The sequence below is a fragment of the Brienomyrus brachyistius genome, chromosome 18 (genome assembly GCF_023856365.1).
Source record: "Brienomyrus brachyistius isolate T26 chromosome 18, BBRACH_0.4, whole genome shotgun sequence".
NCBI classification, from domain to species: domain Eukaryota; kingdom Metazoa; phylum Chordata; class Actinopteri; order Osteoglossiformes; family Mormyridae; genus Brienomyrus; species Brienomyrus brachyistius.
In genome coordinates this window covers 19,896,611-19,909,251 of record NC_064550.1, presented here as the reverse complement: position 1 = coordinate 19,909,251, position 12,641 = coordinate 19,896,611, and the positions used below count along the sequence as shown (strand labels likewise).

At 40.7% G+C, this 12,641-nt stretch overlaps 1 protein-coding gene and 1 long non-coding RNA gene across 4 annotated transcripts; one reads left to right on the top strand and one right to left on the bottom strand.

The window, feature by feature from the left end:
- The first annotated feature begins 674 nt into the window (after positions 1 to 674).
- Positions 675 to 12,466, top strand: pou2f3 (POU class 2 homeobox 3). 3 transcript variants are annotated; one of them, XM_048983135.1, is made up of 13 exons: positions 675 to 1,066; positions 3,129 to 3,185; positions 6,047 to 6,081; positions 6,635 to 6,736; positions 7,017 to 7,122; positions 7,646 to 7,725; positions 8,249 to 8,425; positions 8,528 to 8,669; positions 9,488 to 9,621; positions 10,000 to 10,164; positions 10,291 to 10,333; positions 10,832 to 10,925; positions 11,639 to 12,466. In XM_048983135.1, the coding sequence occupies exons 2-13, from the start codon at positions 3,137 to 3,139 to the stop codon at positions 11,676 to 11,678; spliced, it is 1,167 nt and encodes a 388-aa protein (XP_048839092.1). In that variant the 5' UTR covers positions 675 to 1,066; positions 3,129 to 3,136; the 3' UTR covers positions 11,679 to 12,466. The 3 variants fall into 3 exon arrangements, with proteins under 3 accessions (XP_048839092.1, XP_048839091.1, XP_048839090.1); XM_048983134.1 differs by lacking the exon at positions 675 to 1,066 and adding an exon at positions 2,569 to 2,704; XM_048983133.1 differs by lacking the exon at positions 675 to 1,066 and adding an exon at positions 2,920 to 3,009.
- LOC125712749 (uncharacterized) lies at positions 10,518 to 11,755 on the bottom strand. Its single transcript, XR_007383386.1, has 2 exons — positions 11,670 to 11,755; positions 10,518 to 11,126 (listed from the first exon to the last, which is right to left on the bottom strand). It is a non-coding gene; the product is annotated as an uncharacterized LOC125712749 (long non-coding RNA).
- Positions 12,467 to 12,641: the final 175 nt, after the last annotated feature.

The window sequence follows — 12,641 nt, the reverse complement described above, 5'->3', positions numbered from 1 at the left end:
TATTTTTCTTCATTTTGTTGTCAATACTTTTATTATTCGCCGAGAGAAATTTCTCGTCCCTTTTAGTTTTTGTGAAGCTCTTAAAAGTGTTGTAGTACCTCAGTAAAGTCTCTATTTTCCAGTTGAAACGGCAGAGGGCGATATTTACCAATTTATGGACGAGGCATTAATCAGCGCGGAAAATCTACGTTATACAGCTATTAACCACACGACCCCAAGTCGTCCATAACCAAAGCTGCCAGGGTTTCGGGACTGTTGACTTGTTTTGTTAGCCAGCCACTGTCTTATAATATCTAAATGAAATTACTTTTAAATATAACCTCGGAAGAAAACGATAGAATATTGACATGATTAGGTAATTAAAAACTCCACAATCAAGTGAGGTTATTAAAACTTCACAATCCAGTTCAAGTACTTTGTTTAACTTTATTACTGCAGGTTTCCTGGAGTTTTAATCGGGAAACTGACTTTCTAGTCCAAGTCCTTAATTACTGCCTTTTCCAACTTATAGTTAACTTTAACTGTATAAGTTAACCCTATTTTATAATAAAACCTGCCCGAACACACGCAGCATACAAAACGTAGTATAGCTCTCTCTCCTGCACACGCACACTGCTGCCTTATGTACACAAACCAACAGTTAAACTTCCAGGATACGTCTAACCCTTCGGTTGTCTTGCAGCCACATTTAGATGGTGATCGCAGCCCAGTCCTTGGATGCAGTTTGCCAGGCGTCTTATTCGAACAGCGCGGCGCAGGTCGATGCGAGTCGCAGTAATAAACGGAGAAAGGGGGAACTCTGCGTGGAAGACCTGTTCATTAATGTGTGCGATGTGTATTGTGCTTTTTATCTAAACCCCTATGTTTCAACAAAATTCCAGGTGTCAGGCAGTAATATATGCGATAAATCTCTGTTTTCAAATCAACAAATGTAGCTGTGGAATGCATCCATCCGTTTTTTTAGCGTACTGAATCCTTGCCTGGCTTTTGCCAAGGCCTACACTTCAGTCGCTTTGGGTATCTCTGCGGGTGTCTGCTCGTCTGTCAAAGGTCTCCAGAAAAGAAGGTAAGAACAAGATGTCTTTACCATTTCTGTTGGCGTGCATCTCACCAGATATCGCAGTGTGGATGTTTTTCTTTGTTTTTGTTAACTTTTTTTTTTATTATTTATTTATAGGGCCACAAATTGATGGCTCATAATTTTACATATTGCCAAACAACAACACGAAAATGAAAGAGGACCGCAGCCTTAAGAGGCGATTCGTCTCTCTTGCCCCCGGGCTTATTGGATTTCCCGGGATGGGTTCAGTTATTCTGCTTGGGCTTAAGTCGGAACCGACCAAAGCGTCCCCAGGTTTATGCAAACGTGCCGTGTTGTCCTCGATAGTAATTACTAGCCCACCTCGCCGCTGTGTTGTAACTCACTATGCAAATGTGATGCATTTTGCATATAAGGTGGCGCAGAGCCAGTCGAGCTGCAAAACAGCAGGCAGATGTGCGGCTGAGCTCCAACGGCACGTTATAGGCTGCAGCTTTACATGCCAATGTCCCCATAAAAGGGTCGAAGCCACGTGACCAGACTGGACACCTTTTAGGCTTGAAAAGCTCCATTAATTCCATGGTTCCAACAACCGGAATAATGATTATTTGAAATATCCAAAGAACCGACAAGATGTGACTAGTCAATAAACAATTAATGCAATTGTAACCCACGGGATGCCACAATTTTTAAAATATGAATATTTAATCTAAAAACAGCTTTATTATCTGTCCAACTGATTTGTGAAATACAAAATATACGTAAATGTGCTAATCAATATAAGAGAATTAGGTCGTAATTACGTAACCTAAGTTAATAAATGTGATAATTCTGTATAAATACCTGGGTAGAGTCCTGCAGTGGCCCCTTATTAATCTTTTGGTAAATGGTAAAAATAAACTAAACTCTAACTGAATATATTATACAGTAATTGGTATGTTTTATGCAATAATGCCACGGTCAAATATTTAAAATAAGCAAGAACAATAAACTTCACGAACTACCTGACGCTGTTTGAACAACTTCAACCAAAAGTTGGTTTGTTTCTAACCAAAACCGATTCTGCAAATGTAAGTCCTGGGCGATTTGTCGAGTTTTAAAACGCGAATACAAAAGAAACGAGACGTGGTGCTGAATGATGTTAACACACAATCACTGTATGTGAAATACGTAGAACTTATTTTTCCTGACGCTGGGCCCAGTATAGGCGTGTATGTTGCAAAGGTTTGAGCATGATTAAAACAACGGGCTAAACCTTCCAATAAGTAGAGGAGTGACGCAGTTGAACTCTTGAGCTTGACACTTGACTCGAATGAATCGGATGGAAACCCAGATGTAAGATTTTGTAATATGGTAGAAGATTCTGAGCCACGTTCTGTATTCTGGATAATGGGGTATGCTATGCAAATGAATCATTTTGAAGTCAGGCCTTTGTTGTTTTATGCAAAAACACAGAGACGGGATAGGCTGCTGTGGGGTCTTCATGCAAATTGCTTCTCTGACAGGCAGATGATAGAAAGGCAATCTTCTTACACTGACCCAGTTAGCTAAATTAGTTGCATGTTAGCGTATTTTGGGTGGATTTGAATAAAATAGTGCATTAAGCAGTAATTGACATAAGGTAGCATTTAAATGCAATCAGTAAGTGGAAAGAAATCGATGAAGGTGAAGGGAAATTCTTTAATAATATTTTGTATTCTCTTGTTTTATACATCTTGAAATAAACATTTGAATGTATTAATATATATGTTGATAGTTGTGTGCAGGTAAGTTTGCGGCTCTGCTTTTTTTTTTTTTAAAGAACTGAAACTGCGGAAGACGTAAACTCCATCGATGTTAATTTAAATGAAACAGTTGACTTAATGAACAAGATGGAGACGGGGTGGAGAGAGACCGTGTGGTCAACAGTAAATGGGGATATCCTTCAACTTATGAATATTATAACAGCAGTGTGATGCGGGAGAAAATTTGTAAGTGGGACGCATTAGAATAACCTCAAGATCATTTCACTGTTACTGCAGCAATGGATCGCCTTGTTTCAGCATAAAGTTGTGCTGCATAGTAAAATCAGCTGTTTTTATTATTGCAGATATTAAGATGAGTGGAGAGTCAGTGGAGCGGACAGAATCCCACAGTGATCAAGCAGGTAAGGCTGTTTAAGTTTGTCTCCAATATTAAGCACTGTTATGATATCCTGCCAATCTGTTTACACAGTACTTTGAGGTTTCGTGTTTGGGTTCGTCTGACAGTTTTGGTGTGTTTCACTGCCTCTTGGCATCTGAATAAGGGATGGCTAGCGTTGCTCAGTGAAGGTATGTTGTCCTATTGCAGCAAGATTGTGCAAGACATCAGTCTGATAGTTATATTATTTTTTTAATAGTAGTAGTAGTAGTATAGTAGTACTGTTAGCAGTAGTAATCTTAGTAGCAGTATCGGGATTTGTTGTGAGATCTAACACTAAAATGAGTGACCTATGACTTCGTTGTTCGATGGTGTTATGGTTTTTGATTATGTCAATAGGTTGGTACCCAGGCATTGACGAGATTTGTCATCTTTCTCATTAGCTTTTATTGGCGTGTGTTTTTATATGAAAGTGACATTATTATGTTAGTGTGTAAGTAACACGGCGAGCTCAATTGGCGAACAGAGGAACAGCGTCGACAGGTGAATTTGTAGTCTCGTGCAAAAGTTACAAATCCATCGACAATCGGATTACGGGAGAAATAAAATGCAAGCCAACTGTCAACTGCAAAGAGCATTTTTCAACTTAACACAAGAAGCACAACTTGATTGATGTGACATTTAGAAGAAACCGAGATGGTGGGATAGTGTTAGTCATCCGTCAGAACTGTTAAAGAGGGGAAAGTTTAGTTGCTGCCCTGTTAAGCTGTGGGTGTGGGGATTGGGGGGTAGCGTGAAGGAGGCTGCTGCTCTCATGCAGGAGTTTGGGCGGCAGCACGGCCCGGAGATTAAGCCGTACGATCTGCAACAGGCAGACCGCCAAATGAGGAACTCGGGTCCTGGAGAACTGACTACTGTTGTGTGATTCTGCTTCAACAAATCATTCAATGAATATCCCCTTTTCTAGCTGCCGATAATATCTGACAAAACTCCAGCTGGCACTATGTGAAACCCTGTCTGATAGTTAACTGGAAGCTAATGTTGGTTCACTGGTCAGTTGCATTATCTTAAAAAATTGGAGTTGAATCCAGCTTCAGTCGGCAGATGACTGTGGGCTTTTCTGCAAAATCCGTTGAATCCCATTATGTTCGATTAGATTAGATGTTACTGCTTAAAGTCAAAGAAACAAGAAACTGGTAATATAGTCACATGCCAGATTAATATAAATGAAAATAACATCTGAAAATTTCTGACAATATGTAGCACATTCAAATAGTATGTAGAAGTTTTAAATATAGATATTGTCTATCAAGTAACAGTAGGTTAATCTATTCACAGCCCAGGGTTTTTGTACACGAAATATTTTTTTGGCTGTAAAATTTACAGAATTGGCTATTTTTTTCATACTCTGTTTTTTTTTTTATATACCTTTATGGATATGTGTTTAGGTTAATGAAGATATTTTCTTTAGTTTTCTAGACATACGTGTTTAGTAATTATAGTTGTGTATTATATCATTTGTGTATTTAGAAATTCCTGTGGTGTATTCATGCTTGGTGTAATGGGATCGTAAGAAACAATTACTTAAAAATGCATTCATAATTCTGTCTGCTGTTAAATGCCAGAACACATAAAATAATGATCTTTTTTTGTTGCTGCGGGGACATGAAGTGCTACATTACTTTATATACTTAAGTACTTAAAAATGAAAGTGGGACGTGATTATGTGTTACATTATACACATGCTGCTAAAATAATAAGATCAAAACCACTATAATGGCTGGGAGATGCCTGGATTATTGTGCAGGATACCTTTTAAAACACTTTTTTAAATCCTGGGATGATTCGTTGCTGTCGGGTCCTTGCTTTAGTAAACATCAAGTTACAGATGTTGATCTCTTGGAAGATGCCTGGCGAGAAAGTATTAAAGCAATACAAGCACATACTTAATCGGCATCAAGAAGTACCATCTCTGTCTACCGAGAATCCTTCACAAGGAAGACAGGAAAGTGTGGGACAATTGCATTATTTATCTGTGTATTTGTTTAGCTAGCAGCCGCTGTTTAATTAGATGCTCACTTTTGAAGAGTTTTACTGGTTACTACCTGTTTTTTTTTTTTTAAATTTAGCTTTTAGTGAAGCTATTCAGGCTGCGCATATGTCTGTCAAATATGGTGAGTCCAACTCCGCGCAGCATTGGCAAACTTTCTGCTGCAGCCACTGGTTCTTAAGCGCCAAGGTGCGATTGTCCCCCATGAGGGTAACTGTGGTGAAGGCCACAGAGAATGAGAGAGAGCCCACTGCACCCTCCCGGTCCACCTACCACCCCAGCCTCTCCGCGGTTCCCACAAACCTCCCAGCCCATGGCCATGCGCAGGCTGTCATGGAGACCGACCTCAGGCCTAATTTGCATAGCCTTGCGATTTCCATACTGGAAGTCTGGCTTTAGAGGGAATAAAAATTTCCATATAGTGGCCGTGCAGCATCACAGTCTGCTGTGGACTACCAGAACTCCCATTTGGAAATCAAATGAGCAAGATTACCCCACACGCGAGATGTCTGATCTACCTGCAGTCCGTGCAGCCTCGTTCCATGGCAGTGAGAGGGACGCCAAGTCTTGGCAAGAGGCTTTTCCCAGGAACTTGGATTTTATCTCGTTGTCGAGGGTCTGTCATAATATGACAACACATCCACTTTGCCCCGACAGACCACTCAACGATATAAATGGGTTTCAGTTGCACTATAAACCAAGAATCGTTTAACGCGTCTTTCCCGCCGATATTCTGGAAAGGCGTCATTTCAGTTCATTAAAGGAGGCGAAGTTTATCATTCCTGCGATTACTCTCCAGACCAGTTCAACTAACTCTTTTAAATATTATTTTTCAGACAATGAACAACATGAACTTGACTTCACAAGACAGGTGAGTGTAGCGCTGACCCACCTTTGCTCATGACTTATTCCAGCACATTGAGGGCTGTTCTTGGGACAAGAATCCCTGGTTTCACGTAACCGGTGTTACCTCGGAGGTTATATCACGGCTCCTATAAAATGATACGTAAACTCTTACATAAAGACACAAATGAAGATACTTATAAGTGGTAATCCATAAAGGATAGGGCTTGGTGCCAAAGCGGTACAGGAACTGCCCCCAACGCACAGTGAGTCATTTGCATGTGCTGTTGCCAGAAGGGAGGGAAGAGAATGGAAGAACAGGGTTTGTTTGCCAAAGGTCCTATCTTGTCTAACCGGTACAGGGGTACATAATGGCATAGAGAGCAGAAAACAACAGATGTCTGCCGGTTCTTCATACTTTTTGTTTGATTAAACCCCCACAGGATATCTGATCCCCATCGTTCAGGGGATTCTGGCAGTTCCCGAAGTTGCTTGTATTTGATCGAAAGCCGATTTGGAACTGAAGGATACTTCTAAGGATCTATGTGGTAAATGAAAACCTCTTTGTTTTTTGTTTTTAGATTAAGACAGAGGAGATCAGCGAATCCCCGCACTCCATTCCATCACACAAGACATGTCACCTGACACAAGGATCTCCCATGTCTGCTGGGCACTTGACAGGGGTATGGGCTTCACGTTCCAACTTTTGCAACAGTGACATCTAGTGGCTGGTGATAAAAAAGACCAGACTGGTATGAACTGGACACCCCAGATATAAAACCATTTTAATGAAACATGTAAAGCCTGATTGTTTTATTTTCAGTATATACATTTGTTTTTTTTATATATGTTATGTATGTAACATTTGTCGTAAATTAAAATTTATTGCAACTTTATTTAGGTTGATGCTACGTTAGCTGTAAAAAGCAGTCCTGTCCTGTATGGTATTTTTGCATCCCGCAGGACCTGCCCCCCCTACACCCACTTCAGCAGCTGGTCCTCATGCCCGGATCACATATTCCTGCCTCCTCATCCCTCTTGCTGTCTCAGACACAGACTGGGCACCAAGGTAAAGCCAGAGTCTTATAGCCAACGAATGCAAAATATTTTTTATATGGGATTATAACACCATACTAATCAAAAAAAAACAATCAATGAAGAATAGACACGCTTATTTTCTCGTAATCCACCCATCCTTTTCTGTACTATGTATCCAATCAAGGTTCATAGTTAATTACATATCCAGACTTTTGAATTATATCTTCTGGCTTTTACACCCGATTCATATTTACCGCTGTTACCTTAAACTGTTATATTTCAGTAAGTGATACTATTATGTTGCAAGAGGTGCGATATAAAAATTAATTAAATTCAAAACTGAATGCTCTTGGCGATTGAGTGCTCTAAGCTGTCGGGAAAGTAGAGTATTGAAATTCTCTGTTGTGACTTGACAGTGAAAAAACTGCCTCATGTGGTATTTCACTCACGTCAGAACTTCTGAAACCACTCCTGACTGGTCGAGCCGTTTATTTTAAGATTTGCCGTCTTTTCGGGCATTTGCTGAGAACAGCATTGGCTCTTCTTTATCACAGCCTTGCTGCAGCAAAATCTACTTTCCCACTCCCAGTCAGGCCCCATGCAGCACCAGCCAGGATTGGCGATCACTCCACAGGTAAGGAGCTGATTCCGGGGGAGGGGGGAGGAAGAGCACAGTCGCCGTTTAACGTGAAAATGGCGCAAACTCTATAAATGGAAACAATAGCGGTCAAAATATTTGAATATATACAGCTAGGGAAAAAATGGAGCCCAGAGCAAAACTTTCAGCTTCACTTTAAATCCGTTTTATGTATATGAGCCTGTACATATTGTTGTTCTGTGTACTCCACTCGGGCGCTTCTCTGATTCTCATTGATGGAGGGCTTCTTCCTTGCTTTGTGGGTCTTCAGTCATGGTTCTGGGAGCCTGTTATGAACTGTCCTAGCAGTGAATTTCACACCACTTAATGTATCCCATTCTTTTTGAAAGTCACTTGAGATTATTATTATTTTTTTTTAAATGTAACGTGGTCCCTTATCTTTTTTTTCCCAGAGCTGTATAATATATCAATACTATATGAACAATATTTATTGAGTGAATTCTTCTATTGATTGCTATCAATTGATTGCTAATTCTTGCTATCTGACTATTTGATGCAGGCGATGAGTCGGTCAGGCCTGGCTGGGTCCTCGCTGGATGGGCATCCGGAGATGCCCCATCTTCAGGTTCCCAAGCATTTGGCCCCTATGCAGCAAGATGAGCCCAGTGACTTGGAGGAGCTGGAGCAGTTTGCCAAGGCCTTTAAGCAGAGGCGCATCAAACTGGGCTTCACTCAGGTACAGGCACTGCTTCCGAAGTCCTCTGGCCCGTGTCGTCGTTCGCTGGAGGTGAGGGGCCACAGATGGGGTCGGGTGTCATGAACACAGGTCCCCTCACAGGGCGACGTGGGCCTGGCCATGGGAAAGCTGTACGGGAACGATTTCAGCCAGACCACCATCTCTCGCTTTGAGGCGCTCAACCTGAGCTTCAAGAACATGTGCAAGCTGAAGCCGCTGCTGGAGAAGTGGCTGAGCGACGCAGGTAGGCAGGAGTCCCACTGGATACATGGAAGATAACGACGACAGATTCTGGTCAAGTCCTTCTGATTCTGTTTGCATGACTATTCATTATGATCCAATCAGGTGACAATTGGAGAACCTTTAGTAAAACCTGCATAAACACTTTCATTTATTAGAGAATTAACTGAATGCTCTTCAAATACCTTTGAATAAATAACATAGGGATTTGCTGCCATCTATTGTTCATACACTGTCAAAAAACAGAGTACCAATTTGTACCTTTGCTGGTCACTAGGGCTGTACCTTCAAGGGTCTGCCAATTGTACCCTACAGCTGTATGTACTTGTACCTTTTAAGATACAGACATGGAACATTTTTATACCATCAGGGGTACATTAATGCTGTTTGTACCTTGGGAATGTTCCCCAGAGTCCATTTCTGTACCTTAAAATTAGACTAAAGGGTATATTTTCCTACAGCTATGGTACAATTGCAGACCCTTGAGGGTACAGCCCCAGTGACAAGCTAAGGTACAAATTGGTACCCTTTTTCCTGACAATGTACTGACAATAATTACAGAATTTCACCAGACCATAGATTTGTCCTGAGAGCAGGCATACGATTTTAACGGAGTTTTGTTTGCAACTTTTAGATTTCCAAATAAATAAATGTAAAATTAAGGATACTGATATGTAATTCAAAGAGATAATAACAAATATATGCATTTTTGCTTTTAATTTAGTGCTAAATTCATTCTGTAAAGAGTCTCCTGGTCGGACAGACACGCACACACACTTTCTAGAAATAAAATTGATCCTAAAGGTGCAACCCCCCTACCAGAAAACTCGCCATCTGATGCTATAGCCAGCACTACTACTCTGCCCCCGCCAATGGAGGGTTACGTCAGAAAGAGGAAGAAGAGGACGAGTATAGAAACAAACATCAAGATGACTTTAGAGAAACGCTTTCATGATGTAAGTACACTTTTGTCTGCATGTGGGCCTGCTTGTTTATCAGATCATGCATCGGTGCCTGATTGAGTGGCCGTATATTTATTTAAGTGATTCATGTTAGTTGCTCAGAGATCTAACAGGAGTTTCACATGTTCAGTTCCAGAACCACTTCACAGGCCATTGTCACACCCTTTGTAACATAAACCAGGGAACAAGAACTAACTTGCAACAATGTTGTCGGTAAATTTTGCTGTTGTAAAGGATACCTTGGAATTAAAGAACGCCGTGTACTATTGACAAGGAGTGTCTATGACTCATGATTCCGAGCCCACACTTTCGTAGCATTAGCACGCCACACAAAGGCCTCGCATTGTCGTCTGTCTGTGTGTTTTTTCCCAGAATCCCAAACCCAATTCGGAGGAGATCACACTGATCTCAGAGCAGCTGGCGATGGAAAAGGAAGTGGTCCGGGTCTGGTTCTGTAACCGGAGACAGAAAGAGAAGAGGATCTTCTGTCCAATGTCTACTCCATCCTTGAAACCTCCCAGTTACAACTCCAGACTCGTGAGGCCACTTCCTTCACTGTTCATTTACATCAGTTCTGGACCTTTGCTTCTAATAGAACGTGTGCTTCCAGGTGCATATATTGACCCATCTCACAATGACAAAAGTTCCTTCTTAATTCTATAGGTACCAACCTCCAGGTCATTCAGTCCACATACTGCAAGTGCAGGTGAGTGATTTGATCACAAGAAACCAGACAATCTAATGTTAGAAAACGTATAGATGATCTAGACAGACATTCATATGCAAACCACTCGGTCTTGACAAAAACCATTCTAGAACACTACAAGGGATGGAGTGAAATGTAATTTAACAGAATGGAAATACTTAAGATCTGAATATTATGGACCAAATAAGGAACTGGATTCCCTTTTGCCGTTTTATGGCTGACGGATGCTTATTACTTCCAGTCTAATTTCACTCACTTTTGTAGCTGCATTTGTGATTGTGATTTATTTAATATTCAAAGTCACTTTGATGTTTTGTTCTTATGTTTCAGTAAAATTTATTTATATGTTGAGTAGTGTTAAGGTGTTTCTTCTCCATTATGAACTGTGCATTTTGATGTGTTTGGTTATATATAGATTCCATCAGCATGAATGTGTGTTTTTCGTCCGCGGTGCTGAACCACTCCTGTTGACTCGGTTAGGTCCTCTTGTTCTTCCAGTGTCATCCAGTTCATCTCCCAGCAGTCCCAGCCGCGGATCTTCTCCAGGCCCCCTCGCTTCACAGGGGGTCACCCAATCCATCAACACCGCAGGGTATGAAAGCTTTTCCCGCCTCCTTTGTCATTGTACACGGCACAGTCTTTAAACGTGCTTCCTTCAGCCCTACAACAAGCCTACTAGCAGTGCTTTAGACACTGAATCTCTTACTTGTACTTTCCTGTCGTTCCTGTGGCTCTGTTACAGCTTCAGGTCGGTCATCGCCAGCACGTCGCTCAATGAGTTAGACCTCTCTGCCTGTAATTGGAAAGTTAGCAGTTTGAATCCCATTTTCGGCAGAATAGTCACCTCTCCATTGGGCCCTTGAGCCATTTTACACCCCCCACCCACCCAACAATGCGCCAGGAGTACTATATAAATGGCTATTAAGACCCCAATAACGCACTTAGGCCCAACCTTTACCTTTACCTATGTATATGTGTGCATATGTCTCAAAGGAGAGCAAGATGGCAGATGTGAAGAGGGTCATTACCATAGCTTGTACTTCTGCAAATAAAGAATAATTCCCTTTTTTGAAAAAAGGTCGTCATTAGCTGGATAGACAACAGAGGACGTTTTTTTTTTGTGTGTGTACTGTAACATTTCCTATTTCTCGGAATAAACCATTTGATTCCTAGTCACTCCTCAGAGTTTGTTTTGAAAACAGCCAGTTTAGTGATTTAAGAGATAAGGGTTTGTCATAGTGTGTCCCGTGATGCATGACCCTGGCCAGTGTGTAACCAGACTTTCGTGTGATTGAATACTTTCAGGTCATGGTACAGAGCATGGAACCCCTCCTACCTTCACTGATGGAGGACAGTTGGCTTACAGTTTGTAAGGGCCTGAAAGCCACATGTGCAAAAAGGTTACTTGATTAAGCTCTGCGGAAAAAAGGAGGACGTCAGCATGAATAAGAGCCAGAGCAAAGGAAAACATTACATGTATTTCTGCAATAAAGTACAATAATTGTATGGCAACTCTACGTCGATTTAAATGAAGACTTTTGATACCTCCTGTTTTGTTTTAAGTTTGACAACACAGCATGCTTGGTGAACTGAAACTCTTTACAACATCTGGAATGCGGTGAGAGAGATCTCCAATGCAGCACTTCCAGAAGGTTCTACAAGCTGTTCTCACAACTGCATTTATTGAAGAAGTGCCCTTTTTCCAAGACTGGGCACCGACACACAGAGTGGAAAGACATCAGTCATTTAGATTGTATTTATTGAGCAAGTCTATCTGAATATATTGTGAATAAAATTGGTTAATATTTTCTGTTACATGCATATTTTTGTTTTATACGATGTCCTTAGCTTTGAGAAATTGGCAAAATGTGTATTTTAGAATATCTTTAATCTTTATTTTTGAATTATTCTGTCAGTTTTTTTTCTTTCACACTAGAGTGGTTATGGGTGATTTCTTAATTATATTTTGCTGCAATCTTACAGTTTTGAAGTTTACGTGTGTGAAAATGTCATTGTATACATTTTGAAGACACTTTGTCCCATGCATTCTAATGTTTGGCAGTGGCTTTTAAACACTTTAAAACACGGATTTCAATGTTTAATAATGAAGAAATAAAATGTGTACATACTGTTTCTTATGGTTAATGAAAATGTTTGTGATATTTGTAATGTATCGGCGGAAATTTTTTTTTTATACGTTCATAAAAATGCTTTTAAATGATGCCTTTAGTTCTGCCAGAGCCGTCTGTAAATCACTTGCCCCTCCCGGTAGAGACTGGTGGACTAGACGCAGTTGTTTTGAACGCCA

What these genes read in the sequence shown, in the direction of transcription:
- pou2f3 (XM_048983133.1), top strand. An exon ending in GATTGGCGATCACTCCACAG is followed by an intron (nt 7,726 to 8,248) that starts GTAAGGAGCTGA and finishes TATTTGATGCAG; the next exon opens with GCGATGAGTCGGTCAGGCCT. An exon ending in TAGAGAAACGCTTTCATGAT is followed by an intron (nt 9,622 to 9,999) that starts GTAAGTACACTT and finishes GTTTTTTCCCAG; the next exon opens with AATCCCAAACCCAATTCGGA.